Raw genomic sequence first — 18,384 nt, 5'->3', positions numbered from 1 at the left:
TTATAAAGAAAAAGTCTAATTATTAATCTTTTAGGGACATCTCCTGAATGAATTAGTTAAGATTTTTTTTTAACCTGCAAAAAAAGGCAAATCAGCAAATCAGCAAAAGAGGAGCCAAAATGAGCTCTTACAGGATTCATATGGTTACGTGGGTCAAGTGCTCGGTTATTTCTCCCCTGATGGCTATAATTATCTCTGAAAAATCACCAAATCTCCACTTTACTTTAAAGCAGCAACCACAAGATAATCTTATAGTTACAGTGAAGCTATTTCACTGAAATGCTGTCCTTGACATAAAATGGTTTCTTTTTTACTGTGAAAAACAAAAGGTAAAATAAGACAATACAGCTCAGTTTAATTTCAAACGTTAATATATTTTCTATTTTATATTGAACATATGCATCTGTAACCCCTTATTTGCATCAACTATCACATCCTCATAAAAGGGGCTAAATTTGTAAGATGCCTCTTAAAATAAATATTCTTTTTTATAAAATAATAAAACTTCAAATAAATATTCTTTACACTAAACAATATGTTGAAAAAATTAGAAAATAAAGGTTGAATTTTACTGTAACTGTACAATATACATGAAGTCCAAAGGGAAATCAGAGTCTTACAATAAAGGCTTTCTGTAAGGCAAAATACAATCTAAAAACATACTGATTGATTCACATTCTTCCGAATGTACAACATATTAGTATAATATTTTGTGACTGTGCCACGTAGTGTGGCACAACTTGTTTTTCACAGTTGCAAATATTATTGTATATACAAAAATATAGCACATTATCTCTGGAGAAAACAACGAGGGGGCTGGGGGAGTCATTTGCTAATTTACAAATTTTGCAAGTACTATTCACAAACAAAAACTTTGCTTAGGAGTGTCTGTTGCTTTAGCTTATGCAACACGTGAGTCGCCAAGATCTGTACTCCACACTCTGAGCTCCATTAGCTGAGTTCTAACAAGCATATCAGTTAAAATGGCACATGGACAAAAAGCATTTCACTGCAAACACCAAAGGATATCTCAACCCTCTATTAACAGTGCCAAGATTATAACTGTTTAGTTGGTTGCATATGTGTGTGTTAAAAAAAAAAAGGAACAATTCTTCTTACTGCAATATTCCTGATTAATGATGCTATGTCGGTTTTTCAAAGTTCCTGGGTGGGACAGTGGGAACTTTGCAGCAAACTGTGTTTGAATTTTTACAGCGGCATCCAGGCCTGTTCACCCGGTCATAACACCCCTGGCACAATTTAAGGCAACCCTTGGCTGGAAGGTAACACCATAAACAAGGCAAAAAGAGGGACATGACCCCCATGGCCGACCAACGTGTACAACAGTGAGACTGGCTACAGGAACACGGGTTGTCAGCACAGTTGTCCTCGTCATCGTTAGAACAGTGATAGAAGAGACCTTTCACACAGCACACACAGGTCCCATAGTCAATCACATTCTGGGCCGAGCAGAGGCACTGCTTGTCGCAAATCCAGTCTGACGGCAGAGGCCTCGGGTACGTGCACTCCTTACACTTGCACTTGCCGCAGTCCTCACACCTGTAGGCGTGCAGCCCCAAATCTTCCTTGCTCAGCGGCTTAAGCTCACCTGGCTTGAGCTCTGATTTGGGCTGCACCCGGATTATCCCATCAGCAACAGGCCCGGAGGAGAAGGATGAGCCTAACAGCCTCTGTTCAGAGGAACTGCTGCTGGTGCTTGTCCTGGTACTGCTCCGAGACCCCGAGCTGACCGTGCTGATGGACCTGGACAGCGGGGCCCGCGCAGAAGCAAGGGCCTGCGAGGGCTGGAGCCTGGGAGGCTGGCGGTGCTCGGGCAGACCGTGGAGTCTCTCATGTTTGTGCTGAGCGGAGGGGCGAGGAGCAGGCTTGAGCCCAGGTCTGGGGACCACGGTCGGGCCCTCTGTGTACTCATTGGTGTTTCGGATGGCTCTGATCTGGTCCAGAGACAACACATGTACCTGCTGGGTGAGGGCGTCTCTGGGGTCGGGCTCCCCACGCTGCCTGCCACCGTCACGGGGTGCCTGCAGCAAGGGCTGCGACCCGCTGCCACTCTGAGCTCTGGCCTCCATCAGGTCTTGGAAGTGTGGTCACTCCAGCAGGCTTAGAACACATCTGAATTCCTGCGGGAACCAAGAGGAAAGAGACGATTTACACTCCAGGATACTTCCCACTCTCCACCTACCTGAGTTAACTCTTCACTTCCCACTTCCCCTAGAGAAACAGGACTTGAAATGGAGTGGCTATGAGGGTATTGGAATAGCCATCTGATCAATGCCTGTACCAAAAAGTAAAAATTATGACTAGGTACTGACAATTCTTTAATCCTGTGATGTGTAGTGACACAAAGCCGATCTTTGTTCCAATCACGTAAGTAACAATTCCTTATTCAAACAAGCATAAAATTTGCAAGGTTCAGGTTCAATGTAAAAATTGTGGGAAAGTAATGTTGGAATACAACATTGCCAACTGACATTTTCAAAAGCTGAATACCTTTTCAAATTTTGAAATAAGTTTAAATTGATCATGGTCATTTTTGCCTTAAGCATCAATAAATACAGCCTAGAAATTCTTAGCTTTTACTTTCAGTCTGCTTTTATATCAAATACCTTGAACTATGATTTATCTAGTATTCTGGAACTTTATGAAACTCCATAGGATGAATATGACATGCAAAATGTATTTCCCCCCAAGGAATACTTATACATTTTATATAACAATCATGCATTATCATTAACTATATGGTAGCACAAAGTTATAGAATTAAAGACATCAATTCAAATCCCATTAGATGCCAGGAAGACAATCAAGCCAACTTACACAACGAGCAACAAAAAGACAGGAACTAATTTTCTTCAACTTCTTAACAACTTAAGAATCACGTATTTTTCAACCTGATAGCCTAGAAAAATTCTGTTCTCCCTGTTTTAGAAATAAATTATGTCAGAATCTTAACTGCTTTGCCCGTTTCCAAAAACCTAGTAATTGAGAACATAAACTGATCAGTGGTAATAGAAAGTGTTTTAAAAATTCAAGTGTCACATCTCAAATCTATCATCCTGACAAGTAACAGCTTAAATTGCCATCTCTCTGTGAATTCTGAAACTACCATCCCTTTGCCAAGTCTACAATGACTGAAAATGCGCAAAGGTGGACCTGCAGCCAGTCTCCAGTTTTCAGAAAAGAGACACAGGCAGGTAACATACGTATTCCAATTAGGAAAAAAAAGCAGAGCTGGAAAACAGATCTCTGCTGTAACAGAAAGGCAGACAGGACAGCATTGCTCTTTGCTTTCACTCCATTTATCGGCTCTTTATCTGCGCCCCAACACTGTCCCCAGCAGGTGGGACACTGTTGGAGCCCCAAGGGACTTTGCTCCGGGAGGACCGGCACAGGCCAGAGGCCAAGCTAACCCCCTGAGCACAATTCCGAGACAGACAGGCGAGGGGCGCGGGCGCCTGGGAAGGGGACGTGCCCTGAAATGCTAGAGCACGCTTCTCCCTCCCTCCCTTCCCAGCTAGATATCTCCCCCACCCCAGAGAACTGCCTCCCAACTCCAAGAGAGAGAGTCACTCCACCCTCAGGCAGAGGTCACGCAGCCCACCACAGGACGTTCCGGCCAAGGCACTGAACGTCGGGCACTGGTTTCCAGTCCCGACGCAGCGTGGAAGAAAGCCCTGCCTTAGACACACAGCCCGGAGACGGAGGTCTAACTCAGGCACACCGGGCGACTCCACCCTGCGCTGACCCAAGGGGCACTGCCTGCAATGTGCACACGCCTATATATTAAATATATATATACACACACGCGCGCGCGCGCGCGTATATTTCTTGAAGTCAAAGAAACATACTACTTTTAAAAGAACTTTCCAGGGCCCCACTGCACAGCCAGGAACGCAAGACCCGATCCCTGGGCTGGAAACTTTCCCCGCAGATTTGCTTGCAGTTGGAAGTAGCATCTTTAGAGGAAAGAGGGACTTTACAAAGTGATTTCAGCTGATCCCTCGCCTCCTTCGCAGCGCCCCCACTTCCCCTCGAACCCCCGCCAGCTTTGAAAAGTGCTTTGAAACCCCCATTAAGAACAGTGTGTGATCAGACTAAAGATTAGGGGAAAAGGACTTCAACACAAGCACAAGGGTGGGGCAAACCGACACAGAAAGCGCTTTGTAAAAACGCACACGATTCCAAATTAAAAAAACAGGCAGCAACAACAAAAAAGTAGATCAGTCTATCAAAGGAAAAAAAAACCTAGCTTCTTTTTCCACCTATTTTCAGGTAATGGAAAATGATCACGACCGCTCGATGACTTCCTGTGCTGGGTCAACCCAATCTTCCAAAAATAAAAAAAGCGTGACCCAGGCCGACCAAGGCGAACGGAAAAAAGAGAAAGCTGCACTTCCGAACCGCAGAGACGCGGCGCCAGGGAGGGCGACGCTCTCACCAACTCCGTGCTCCCTCTGTCCCTCTGTCCACACCGTGCAGAGGCGGGGGGCTCCCCCCACCCGGCACTCTGTCCTTTTTTCACCAGCGGGGTCTCGCTGCCCCCGTGAGGCGAGCGACCCGCACTCCCCTGGTCCTGGCGGCGCCCCTGCCTCAGGATAGCCTCTCCCAGGACTTGCCTTCCCCAAGAGAGGAGCAGGTTAGAAACGCGGGCGCCTGCAAAACACAAAGTTTTCCCTCCCTCTCCCGCTCCCAGCGCCCAGTTCGCGTGCAGTGCACCGCCGGGAGCTGACCTGGGGCTAGCCGACCACCACCCCAAACCCCCAGAGCACAGGCACGTGGGGTCCTGGGGCCGGGGACACTGCACCGGCGCGCATCGCAGCCCCCGTGGAGGCAGGCCAAGCCGGAGGCAAGACACATTTCTGGGCTGCTCCTGGGATCCCGCGGGGAAACTGAGGGGTTAGAGAAAGGCAGGCGGGAGGAGAGACAGACCCCACTCTCAGTCTGGCCGCACCTACTCCATGTTGCCCACAACACGCCGGCCACGGCGCAAGGAAGGGAAGAGCCAGCCAAACCCGCCTCACCGTGTTCGCGGCTTTGCACCAACCCCTCTCCGTTGGATTCTGTTCTTCCTGCGATGTGCAAATAAATCCAGCCCCGATGCGAACTTTCCCCCTCTTCCTTCCAAACACTTCTTCAGTCTAACTTCAGAGCAATCGGCAGGGGGAGAAAAGGAGAGGAAAATCCGGAGTCAAGCGTCCAGCCGATGAACACTTTGGGCTTTGGGACTGGAGGCGACCCCCCTTCTAGAAGCGCACGCGGAGTATTTCCTCTTTTTTCTCAATGAACTGGAGGCCGAAGCACCAACAGCGAGTCTCTTTTCCTGGCTGATGAGCAAATGAGAAAAGAAAACAGCCTTATAGAGAATCTAAAGCCAGATGGCCAAGTCCTATGGCCCCGGCAGGGTCGGAGCACAGGCAGCGGGCTGGGCCGGGCGGGCGCGGGGGCCTGGGCGCTGCGCGCTCCGCCGGCCCCTCTCCTCCGCTCGCGCTGCGGCGCGCAGCTCTTGGCGGTGCAGACTGGGCGTTGTGGAGGCACGGGGGCGAGGCCGAGGCGGGGGCGGTGGGTGAGGAGGAGGAGGAGGAGAAGGAGGAGGAGGAGCAGGAGGGTCTGGGGCCCGGCTGGGGGGGCTTGCCGTTGGCCTGCGCCCTCGCCTTTCCGGAGGAGGCAGGGAGCTCTGCGGCGGCCTCGGCAGCAGTAAATGGCGTCATGTGGATCCGAGGCGGAACAGAGCAGTTGTTGTCCCAGAGGATATATCGCATCCGGTCCCAGCTCATTGGCTCCGCGGGGCTACATTCACTCACACTCCAGCGCCCGCCAGCGCTCCGAGCCGCAGGAGGCATTCAAAAGGGCAACCGCGCCGCCCCGCGTGTCCCCAGGCCAGTCCTGCCGCCCGGGCGCCGTCCTGCGGGGTGCCCGCGGGCCGGCTGGGCACGGCGGGGTCAGTTTACCTAGTTTCAAGGAAACACTGACTTTAAGGTTTCCCCAGAGGCCATGAGGACGAGCGGTAGCTCGGACTGATTTTAGGGAAATTTCTCCTAGCAACTAGGATAAGGGAACCAACATTTAAAACTAATCCGGGCAGGCAGTGTTAGCATTAAAAACAAGTTGCAGATTTTAGACTTTATTCGGAATCCATTTCAAGCTACCTCTCCGCTTTTCTGTTCCCCCCTCGAGGGGGCGACGGGGAGAAGAGAAGGGGGAGGAGAAGGGGAGCGGGAAGTGAAGTGGGAGGGCTATTGGTTTATTCTTTGTCTACCGGATTAACCCGATTATACACCAGGCACCAGCACAAACCACCTCCCCCACCTCAGAGCCGCAAACGAGAGGAACGGAATGCAGATTCGGGTTTCAAGTACCTTCTGCTGTTGCTGGGATTTGCTTTTGATTGTGTCGATTTGTAGTTTTTCGATTTTATATTAGATTTTATTTTAAAAGAGGAAATTAGCCACAGATGGAGACTTTTGGAAGATCTTTCTTACTCTTTTGTTTGACGCAATTGCCGAAGGAAATTCTACAATCTAGGCCTTTTTAAAATTAGTTAATTCAGTCATACACATATATACACGATTACTAAGGGAGACATCATGGGTTTCTGAAAAGCGGGGGGGGGGGGGGTGTTGCTATTTCATTGAAGATTTCCTCCTCCACTTAACCAGAAGCGTCATCCTTCATTTCCGATTATCCTTGTCATGTAGAACATTTCTCAAGAAAATCCTATTGTCCATTTTGAAGGTGGTCTGGATTTTCTTACTTAAAAAAAATAGAAATATGAAGATTGAAAATGCACACATTATGCACTGCTCTAACTGCCATCCATTAAGTAAGAAATGTCCTTGCACCTGGGAGAACCAGTAGGAAATTTACACCACCCTTCCAACATACTCCTCACATTGGATTCTAATGATTTCCAGAATGGTTTTACTTTACAGGGAAGTACGGTCAAAACTCCCGAATAGCACCTGCGAGCTTGCCGTGCTGGGGTTAGAATTCTTGAAACAGTGCTAGGAAAACGTGGTGCTAGATTCCCCCAGGGCCGGCTCCAGCCCACATCCGTTCACAGCTACCCTGGCATTCGCTGCCTTCTCCCGAGCTCTCCTAGAACGTCCCAGGCGCGTTCCTGGCGGCACTGCGCTCTCGCCCTGCCTTCTCCATGTTTCTCTAGCGCTCTCCCTCCTCACCCGGGGTTTGGAACTAGAGGTGACAGGGGAAGTGGCATGCGTTATTTCCGGGCGCTGACCTACGTCCCCCAACCCCTCCGGTGAGGGTGGAGGAGGTTACGTCGGGTCTGCTCCTCGACGTCCCTGGGGCTGCGGACGCGGGAAGACGGGGTCTCCCTAGCGCACACCATTCGCCCTATGCCCCAGTGCTTTGAGCCTTAGGGTGAATGCAGGCGCCGCTGTGCTCACGGACCGTCCGGCCACCAGGGGGCGCCCACCCGGCGCGGGGCTGGGCTGCTTTCTTCCCCTGGACTCGACGAGGGCAGGCGGGATTGCCTTCCAGAGTGTACCTCCGGCCGGCTGGTTCACAGTGAATAAAAACACATTTATAATGTAAGTGCAAGAATTACCATCTCCTCGGACACATTCCGTTTGAATGCGAAATGAGGTACCCAGGTGCAGTACCCTAGCTTTTACCAAGGGGGGACGGAGTTGGGGGCCAAAGCCGGGGCATGCGCGGCTGGCGGGAACGCGCCGCCTGCGTCCGCCCGACAAGTCTCGGAGCAGGTGAAAGAAACGCTTCCTCCCGCTTCCCCTGCACCCGGTGACTGCTTTTTCCGAGACACTTGTGCCCAGGCTATTCTTCCAGCGCTGCAGGAACTCTGTGAAGACACGTTGTTCTGGATCAAAGCGTAAAATGCAATTTAAATTAGGAGCTTCCGGCTGGTTAGAACACCTTCTATTTTTATTGGGTCAGTAGGGAAGAATCTAGGAATTTATACTTATCTTTCATGAGCTAGAAAGAATCCCATGTAATCTAATTCTTTCCTCCCTCCCCCACAGCCGCCGGCTTGCAAGCTGGGAAAACATTTAACCTATAATTTAAGCACAAGGTAAAAATGAGAATCTGTTGGATTCTTTATAATTTACTCCTTACTATTTATTTAGTGCATTTTATTTTTCGGACGTGGTGTATAAAGCAGTATACTGTGGCTCCAAAGTTTACTTAGTTTAGTCCCAAAGAGGAATTATGTTTCTCTGGACGTCTGTGCGTGCACACACAATGAAATGTTTGATGCAGTTATTGTAATGTGTCCAAAATTGATTCTCATGTTACATTCCAAAATTATAACTGGGGTTCATTTTGGAAGATACTTTAGAATTTTGAAAGAATGTTATGTAAAGCTTCACAATGAAGCCCATTTTCAAACGTGTTGTGGAGAGTTCTGGAGAGCTAACCATGATGTGTGAACAGGTGTTTCTGTTTGCCTAATGCTGAAAAACACCAAATCCTTGCAAAGTCGTGCTGCACCAGTACACACCTCCAAGTTCTCTGGAGGCACCAAGTAACGTGGCCTCTTAGTCCTAGCCACTGAACAGGACTGTGTGTCGTGCTTTTGGGATCTTGTCTCTGCTTCATTTAATTTTCTGAATTCATTCTTTAGATTTATTTCATTTTATAATTGATTATCTTTTTTTTTAATGAGGCAGCATATAAACCTACGTGACTTTTGCCTCCAGTCTTTGTAGAAGGCATTAATAGGGATAGCGTTGATGTGCTTCTTTACAAGTAGGTTGTTGGCCAAGTTAAGCCCCATATTTTCACGGTGGCACTTATTCATCTAAGCTTCTGGTTTATGTTGTAGTCATGGGAGAATGTAGTTTTAAACAACTCTAGTTCTAGTTTCTTTGTGCAATTGACCAAACCAGTTGACCTTACTGGGCTCAGACCTAGTTTTGATAATCAAAGAGATACCTCGCAGTGATACAAAGAAAACTGATTATTTGGTTATTTTGTTAGTTTTATAACCAAGGCAACTAATTTATGTGTTCATATTTAAAGATCGGCCAGAACACAATGGTGTTACTGCTTTCAAGTGTAACAATTCAGATCTTTCAGCCATTATTTCTCCTCATATTCCAGTTGCAATAGTAAACTTAATTTATGCATGGACTCTTCTGGGAGTGACCTTTGTAAGTTAAAGGGCTTTGCAATAATGGACCTTTTGATTTGGCAGCCAGGACTGTAGTCATTTCGCTTTTTGAATTGCTTTGATTCTCCAAATTCTATAGATATTGCCTCTTGGAGGGAACTGGGAGTGGCTGTGATAGGAGTTCAAAATAGACCACTTGAGTTCTTATCTACATCTCTTGGAGGACTGGGGAAAGCTTATCTCTGCATCTGACCTTCTTTGGTGTGTCCTTTTATCCTTAACTAAATGGGGGGTGCAACGGGGGGAGGGGGGAGCAGATCTGGAGTTATCCTGGATAAGAGGAGTGGTTTGATGAGTTGATCTTGAACTGGAGCCTCTGGTTGGCCTAGTCTTTTTCAGAGATCTTACATTCAACCTGAATCCACCTGATGGTTTCTACTGGTTAATCAATTTCCCTGCTAGCTCTGTGCAATTATTATTACAATTTATGCAAAGTCAGATGTGGACTGAAGTTCTGTAACAAGGCAAAACAAAATTTCTCTGCTGACCAACATTTTTCTCATTATATTTCCAGTATATTTATCTTCTGCCCTCAAGGTCAAGCTTCTTCCTTTGTAGGACTGATGTGTGCAGAGAAAGTCTAATCAGTGAGATCACTGCATTGTTGCTTTGCCTTTTCCCCAAAGCCCTAGGTTTGCTAGTTTTATTCTGTTTGTTTTTAACAGTAGATGCCCTTTGTTCTGGGATCTTTTTAACCCAGATGGTAAAGCCTCATAAAAGTGAAAATCATAAATCAAAACGAGGATTTGGATATTACCAAGCTGAGTAGCAGCAGGAAGATTTTAGCCTCTGAATAAAAAGGAGGTGTTGGTTTTATACTTCCCATTGTGTGGACACATGATCAAAAAGGCACAGGAAGTTCAACCTGTTCTCTAAGGAAGATGTAATCAAACAGATTCCACGATAGCTATTCTTATAATCCAGAGGTCATAATATCCAGGCTGTCAGCCAGCCCTGAATTAATCTCAGTTAACAGGTCAGGTCTAAAAATGTTCAATTTGGTAAACAGAATATAAGTGCATGCAGATTCAGTTTGTTTGTTCCTTTGGACAGGAGGCGTTTTGAACATGCAGTGAATTATGAATCTTTGAGAATATTGTGGGGTTATATAAAACAGCTTTTCTATACAAACTCTGTATTCAGTGTGACTCTTCAAGATGCTAGACCACTCCAAGGATCTGAAGAATCTATAACAGGACAACCTTGGACTTCTTTGTTAGTGGACTTGAATTGAACTAGAAAGATTCTTCACCACCTCATTCTTTAAAAGAAGAAAATACTCACTCTGATCTCTGTAAACATTAGATACTCAATAAGTATTTTTCAATGAGTGAATGAAATTAGTGGATATAATTAAAATAAATAAATATTTTTTGCCTCAGTTTTCTAAAAGCAGATAAAGAGTTTTTGAATTTTTAGTGGCAGAATTTAAGACATTGTGCTAGCCTGGAGGTTACTATTGTATTTTGTATAAGTATTGGATAGTAACTGAAGTAAGTTTGTTAAGGCCATGATTTTTAATTCTTTTTTGTTTTTTTTAACATTTTTTATTGAGTTATAGTCATTTTACAATGTTGTGTCAAATTCCAGTGTAGAGCGCAATTTTTCAGTTATACATGAACATACATGTATTTATTGTCACATTTATTTTTCGCTGTGAGCTACATGATTTTTAATTCTTGAAATAGTAAATGTTACAAAGTTAAAAAAATTTTGAAAATTTTATGTATTTGGAAGGAAGTTTATAAGGGACATCTATTCTAAAATTGTGTAATAAAGAAAATAACAAAAAAAGTTGATCATAGGCAGCTGGGGAATATAAATAAAAGTAAACTCTTAAGAATTTTTTACTTTAAGAAGTGCATCTGGCTAAAGTCTAACTATATGAATAATTAAAATTAAAATTTAGAAGTTAGCACTTTGCTAACTTTAAGAATGCATTTTTAAAATAGCTCCAAGAAAGCCATCAAATAGTGAATGATTTTTGCCTTTCATGTTCTATGTGAAAATCCTCTTGCAGTTTTGAGAACCATCTCACTCTGTATACAGTGCAGAGACATACTTGCATTCTAAAAGATGTTAAAAGCATGTACAGGGAAAATTAGATCTTCCTCTTTTTTTTTTTTAAGCTGTAATTTCTAAAGGAAAATGGTAAAGGTTGAACTTTTAAATATCATAATAGGTTCCAGAGGCTTTGGGAGCTCAAGAATTTTGGAACGGGGTTCAGTGCAGGACATTTTGGGCAAATCTGATCAGGATCCCCTGTTGCTTAAACCCCGACTCTTGGCTTCTCCTTTTTCCTGGGGTAAAGATCCAAGTCCTTAACCCAACTTCCTGGTCCTACAGTCCAGCCCTTTTCCCTGCCCAGCCTTCTGTATGTCACACTATCCTGTTTTCTGCCTTGCAGCTATGACTATTTCCTTTTATTTGCTCAAAAGTACCCCTCTCTTGTAACCAGGACCTTTGTATATGCAATTCCCCTTTTCACTTTTCTGGCCTTTTGCTGGTTTAAGTCCTACTTACCTTTCAAATCTCTGTTGTCTTTCTTTCAGGAAAGCTTTTTCTGACCCTTTGACTAGGTCAGATGTCCCTTGTTCCTCTCCTGACCTTCTCTGCTACAAATATACGTGTAATTGAGTGATCATTTATGAACTGTCTCCTTCACTGCATTCTAAGTGCCTGGAATCCAAGCCACATGTTGCCTGCCATTCTATCCCCAGCACTGAAGGGCCTGGCACATATCAGTCACTTAGACATTTTAAAATAAGATGAATGAGTGAGATCATTAACCTTAGTTCCCATCTGTAAAAGAGTTGCTGTTAGGATTGGATGATATAAATTAGCTACAAAGGCTAGCATATGGGATGCTCTGAATAAGCAATGATAATTTCAGTTAAATTGAGCTTGGTAGTTTATTGGGTAAAATGATCTGTTTTGCCTCCATATTTTCAAAAAGTTTTAAAATTACATAGTGAGCACAATTTATGTATCTTATTTGTTTATACTTACGTAGGAATAGAAATAGAGATTTGGAACAAGTTTCAATAGCTATATTCAGCTGTTAATAGTATTTCTATAGAAACCTTAACCTTACATTGATTTTTGTTTTCATGTGTGACTTTCTTAGAGTAGGTAGGGAAGAAGGGACCTATTTAGCTGATGTGGTTGTTTCTGACTGAAGTGTCTCCTCATCGAATTGCTTGTTCAGCAAATCTAGAGGCTTGAAAAATGTGAGTTCTGTCTTCTTTGAGAGTGACTTCAACATTTGGGCTCTTATGCAACACTGAGTCTTTAACTGTATATTTTTGGGATGGAGCCTTGTGTCGGCAGCTCCATCCCCTGTCAGGTAGAAGGCACACCTTCACTTACATTTAATGAGGCGTGGCAGAGGGATTTGTTGTACACTAGAATGCTATGATGTTTTGTTGTTTTAAATTCTTTCAGTTATGATCCTGTGAAGGTGAATGGACAATGACTCAGAATAATAATATTAGAGTCTTAAACTATATCACAAATCCTATTCTCCAGCATTCTGGACAAAACTTATATCAAACACAGAGCAAGTACTCTCTATTGTCAGCTTGGCGTGGCCTTCTGGGGGCAGAATTCCTGTCTTCCTGGCCTTAGTCTGGGAGCTGCTGGCATTATCACTTTGCTCAGTGGGTTTGAGATGGGAACTAGCTAGTTTCTGACTATAAGGAGCTAACGATCTAAATGGGAGAGGAGACTGACGAATAGCCATGAAAATTCTGGAAAGCCGTGCAAGGGCCTCTACTAGGTCAGTTTTCGGCCGGGTAATTTGATGCTTGACGGTTTGTTGGCTCTGCAGAGTTAAGGAGGCTCCGGAAGGAGGCAGCCTCTGAGCGGAGCAGTGGGCTACTCGTTTGATCTCTGTGTGCCTCAGTGAACAGGTCCATCGTTCTCCCATTTCGGCAGTATAAACTCTAAGTGGCTTATTAAGAAGCTAAAATTCTCTGAATATATACCAAGAGTGTGGGTGAAAAAGACCTTTATGTCTCTAGTACTGTAACTTTACAATGGAATTCAGATAAGACAGTTCTAGACAGAGGCTGAAATATTTGAATTTCCCAGAGGAATCCTCAAGTGTATTCAAGACATCATAGGAGCGTTTCAACCTCACTCAAGGCCAGGGTTTGTGGCAACAGACAAATGATTGTCTTCACATTATTTGGCATCCTTATCTCACGAATTTCATACAGTTGTTAAAAGAAGTTGTTTTTATGCCCTAGCTTCTCAACCACTTTTCAAGTTATTAGTGGGTTATGATACTTCAGAAATCTAAGATCATACCAAATGTCCTGGGCCCATGGTACCTAAGGGGCAAAGGTCACTAGCTTTATGGCTCAGCAGGGACTGGGAGGAATTTAGCATGCTTTCAGTAAGACCGTAGAGATTTAACCAGCAATCTCTCGTATATTTTGATAACCACGTTCCATCAATTTATATAGAGTACTTTGTTTCAGAATTATCCAGAGATAACTGACTCTGCTCTACTTTTCTCTCTATGAATGCCTCCCAAAGGACAAATGGATTAATTCAATTTTATTTTGTTCTGAATTACATGTTCACTGTAAGAAAAAAAAAATCAAACCGTTTTGAAAACTATAAAAAAGTGGAAACCTCATTAGTGGATAATATTTGGTGAATATTTCTTTTAAAAATCCTTCATTGCTAGTCAATAGATTTCTGGTTTTTGTGGGTTTGGGGGATAGTTGTTTTGCCAGAACAAATAATGCTGTGATAAGCATTCTTGCTCGTATCTTCACACATTTGTCTTATTTTCACACGTTTGTCTTACCTTGTTAGAGTACATTTTTAGAAGCAGTTTTTTGAGTCAAGTTTATGCATATTAAATTTTTTGATTATATTGCTAATAAGCTCCCTAAAGAATTACTCCAGTTTACATTTCTAATCCTAGTTTGTAAAAGAGACTGTTTCTCTGTAAGTCTTACCAATAGTAACTTTTGTCAACATTTTTAATCTGTGCTTATCTGATAGGTGAATCATGTTATCTCAGTGTTTCATTTTGTCTTTCTTTGTTTACTTCTGAAGTTAAGTATATTTTTTAATATTTCCTGGACACTTGCATTTTCCCCCTGTGATTCAATTTCATACCCTTGGTCCATGGTTTAAATGGGGTGCTCATCCTGTGTCTGTTTGGGCTCTCATTTTACATTGCAAACATTTCCCGTTTTCCATTTATCTTTCCGACTTCCTTTTGGTCTTATTTTGTTTTTTGTTTTTGCCATTGAAATAATACATTTCAATTTGTATGTGAACTCATACCTATCAATCTTTTTATTTATGATTTCTGGCTGTGTTCAATTGCTTAAAACAACTTTTTGGGATCCAAATTTTAAACTTTGATCCTTGTAGTAAATTCATAATTTAACATGAAGACCAAAATCATTGGGAATAATTTGGTATAAATAGTAAAGCACTATTGCTTGTTGGCATACTCATTAGGCCAAATGTGAAGGATGGATACGTTTGGATGGTGAGAGGTAATAAAGGGAGACGATACTGTATAAAATTTTGACTCAGAGCATGAAAATTCTGGCCCCAAATTAAGCTGGAGCTGCCAGATTTAACAAATAAAAATACAGGACACTCAGTCACATTTGCATTTCAGATAAACGACAAATAGTTTTTTCTATGTCCCATGTTGTGTTTTAGCTGGTGACCCCAAATTAAACAACGAAAGTAAATAACAACACAATAATATTTGAAATAAAAGCTAGATAGTCATTTCAAAATGTGCTGCTGCCTTACTTACTGAGATATTTAGGTTATTCAGAGTATTTTTTTAGAAAAAACTCTTATCACCTCCAAAAGATGATTCTCCACGTTCTCAGTGTGTCTCCAGCACATTTGATGTGCACTTACACACCGTCAAGTAGAAGTGTGAATTGAGCTTTATCGAAGACCTAACATATGGATAGCCACATTGGAAAGTTATATATTTTTTCCAAATAGCAAGCATTCTTGTTTTATTTTCTAGATAAGTGGTTCTTAACCCTGGCCACACATTAGCATTACTTGGGAGATTTAAAAAAAATCAGATGGCAAGATCCTTCACACAGAGTCAGCTTCAGGCTGATCTAAGAAGGGGCTTTACGCAATTCCTCAGTCTCCCATGGGGTTAGTTTCCTCACCCATAAAAGGATGATGAAAGTGTTTCCTGTGCCCGAGCATCACCGTGAGGGTTAAGTGAGTGCTACATGTGGAGTATTAGAAGTCTGATTTGTAATAACTCTTCAATAAATGGAAGTCATTATGCTATTATAGCAAAACCAAAATAGAGACTCATAGCTCACGGAGAGCAAGAATAGAAAACGGAGTAGACACCAAACAAAGCATGAACAGATGAAAATGCTAGAACAGGCCCGCACTTGCGGGCAAGAGCTAATCATTTGGGATATCTCTTCTCATCTCCGCATTCAGTGGCATTAGGTTTGAAAATCAGCCATGGTGAGTTTATCTACAGCACAGAAATCACCATATGCTGAAATCAAGGTTTTATTTGTTTTGTTTTTTGCATCCTAGAGATCCAGTTATTCATAAAATCACCACCTGAGAGGATCGAAGCATCTGACAGGAAGGGCTGGGGTGAAAAACATGGTGCACTTGCTGCATGGTTTGGCCTGGGCTTGGACCTGGCCAGGACTCCGACCTGTCATTCATGGACCCGGGGCCTGGGCTTCGAGTCCCACGAGGTGGTGGGTGGAGAAGCAAGGAGGAGCACCTGGTTTTAAATCTAGAGTCACCAGAGTGTGATTGAACTCTCAATCAATTATTAGTTCTTGGGGCCAATTATTTAATCCTGCTCTCAAAACCGTAAGGATTTGAACTCATAAAGACAGAGAGCAGAATGGTGATTGCTAGAGGCTGGGGAAGGGGAGATGGGGAGATGGAGAGAGGTTGGTCAAAGGTACAAACTTTCAGTGATACAGTGCGTAAGGATTCTGAGGCTTTAATGTACAGCATGATGGCTATAGTTAGTAACACTGTATTGTGTACTCGAAATTTGCTGAGAGTAGATCTGAAGCATTCTCACCAAAAAAAAAAAAAAAAAAAGAAGAAAAAGGTGATATAGGAGGTGATAGATGTGTTAACTAACTTGATTGTGGGAATCATGTCATGATACATATGTGTATCAAATTATTACGTTGTAGACTTGAAATATATTACAATTTTATTTTGCCAACTTGTAGGCTTATAGCAGGGGGCATAGGAATCCATAAAATAAACATGGTTACCTAACCTTATTTAAATTCATGTACATTCTTAAAACACAAGCCCAAGACAATGATGCTGATGATGAAATCCCCCCAGGTCTACTTTCGGTTAGTTTTGGAATGCTCCGGGAGTGTGTTCTCATCTTTTGCCTTTGTTAGGGACTCAGGTGGAAACAGATGAAAAGTCTTCCTGGAGTGTCTCCAGCTTCCACACTGGTCAGAACAGTATGGTTGTCAGAATGAAATGAGATCACGGATTTCAACTGCATAGTGATTGTAGTCAGTGTCTCAGTTTTCAAGAATGTTTGTTGGGTCAGTTTATGACTTAGGAACTTAGAGCTAAGTAAGCATCCTGCCCAGAGTCTGAACTTTGACCTTGTACCTCAGTAGCCATAAGTGCTCCCTAAGACCACTAGTCCTAACAGACTCACTGGAGACAGCGCTAGAGTTCTACTGCCAGGCAACTTATTGTTGTTGATTGCTACATAAATCAGCATTTGTCATTGTTCTCTTTAACCTTTATTTGACTTGCTTTACCAAAAAAGACATGAGAAACATTTTCTAATAATGATTGAAACATTAGTCACTTATATTACATTGGTTTTGAAAAAAGCAGCTGGCATCATTCTGCTAATTTGCCTTAGATTAAAAATGTGCAACATTGTTATTTTGGATTATTTTCTGTGAATCTATGTATAAAATTGTGCATTAAAAATTCAACATCATACTTTAAATTTCTTAATCACAAAAAAAGCCAAACCACAATTGTAATATTTTAGCAAGAAAAAGAAAAACTCATAGTATTTAGCTATACAGTTATATTAAACCAGGAATTGACATTTGTACAATTTCTCCTCCTTGGAAGCAGCAGGTATATAAAATTATTGTATATTGTGTTTATGCTTCATGCCCTTAAAAATTGACCAGAGACCCACAAAGTAAGTAAGCTCTTTGGAACCCAGACTGCATTGCCAAACTGAGCACCCCTGCAAAACAAACTCTCTTTGTTTGAACGTATGAAAGGTACCAAAAGAGAGTGAAAACCAGTTTTACTTTTTTTTTTTTTTAACTTTTTTTTTTGTTTTGGTAGGAGAACCAGCAGTGGAAGAAAAGATCACTTCCTCTGCAGACACTTTATGGGTTTCGGATTCTGTAAACTCTGCCATTGTAACCTGACCCCAAAGCTAATGAAATCCTGTTAGACTTTCCCTGCCCTCCTTCCTGCTTCCATCTTTTTGATTGTCTCACCTTGGAAAACCTTGATTTGTATTTGTATACGTGTGTGACCCTCCTGCCATTGTTTGCCTTTTTACCCAGGCACTTTTCACCTACACCCTCTCCTTGCCTCATTTGGCAGTCGGTTTGGCTTCTTCCTGCCTTGAATACCACATTCCCGAGTTATTCAAGCTCAGTCATTAGCACCCTGTCCCCCGACTAAAATTATGAATGAAAAGCCTTGTTGTTCTTTACAAATAACGCAGGCTCCCTCAGTCAGTCAAATTCGAATGGAAGTGACTGCTGGACAAAGGGGTTGGGATGATGGACAGTCCTCACAGCGAGTCATCAATGCCCACAGGAAGTTTTCTGAGCCACAATATAGGTAGAGAGTGTTGGGCGTTCGGGGAGGACAAGCCTAGGGGAGGGGGGCTGCGGGGGGTGCTCTTTGTGTCCTTTTGGATCTTAGGGGAAAACAGCCGCGAAGACCAGAGATAACAATGTACAGAGTCAGTTTTGCCCTCGCGAGATCTTTAAAAATCCTTCCATGGAGACATCTACCTTGCAGTCATTCTGGTTGGAAATGACACATGCAGACAAAAGTGAAGGCACCGGACCATTTACTGGGCTGTGAATGCGGAACGGTGCAAGAGTGGGTTACAGACTGGGAGCTGCACGACTCCCTGCTGAGAAGTGGCATTGTCCTGGGCCCCTTTTTCACAACAGGGGAAAAGGTAA

At 43.2% G+C, this 18,384-nt stretch overlaps 1 protein-coding gene and 1 long non-coding RNA gene across 2 annotated transcripts in view; one reads left to right on the top strand and one right to left on the bottom strand.

The window, feature by feature from the left end:
- Positions 1-353: 353 nt before the first annotated feature.
- Positions 354-5,802, bottom strand: SPRY2 (sprouty RTK signaling antagonist 2). Its single transcript, XM_064493034.1, has 2 exons — positions 5,043-5,802; positions 354-2,141 (listed from the first exon to the last, which is right to left on the bottom strand). The coding sequence occupies exon 2, from the start codon at positions 2,088-2,090 to the stop codon at positions 1,143-1,145; it is 948 nt and encodes a 315-aa protein (XP_064349104.1). The 5' UTR covers positions 2,091-2,141; positions 5,043-5,802; the 3' UTR covers positions 354-1,142.
- A 1,688-nt stretch (positions 5,803-7,490) lies between these two features.
- The window catches only part of LOC105103274 (uncharacterized), a 96,204-nt gene continuing 85,310 nt past the window's right edge, over positions 7,491-18,384 (top strand). Inside the window, exon 1 of the long non-coding RNA XR_838450.3 lies at positions 7,491-7,571. This is a non-coding gene — a long non-coding RNA (uncharacterized LOC105103274). The remainder of the gene's footprint in view (positions 7,572-18,384) is intronic.

This window comes from Camelus dromedarius, chromosome 13 (assembly GCF_036321535.1).
Source record: "Camelus dromedarius isolate mCamDro1 chromosome 13, mCamDro1.pat, whole genome shotgun sequence".
In the NCBI taxonomy this organism is placed as follows: domain Eukaryota; kingdom Metazoa; phylum Chordata; class Mammalia; order Artiodactyla; family Camelidae; genus Camelus; species Camelus dromedarius.
The sequence above is the reverse complement of the archived record's forward strand: the minus strand, read 5'-3'. Positions and strand labels throughout refer to the sequence as shown.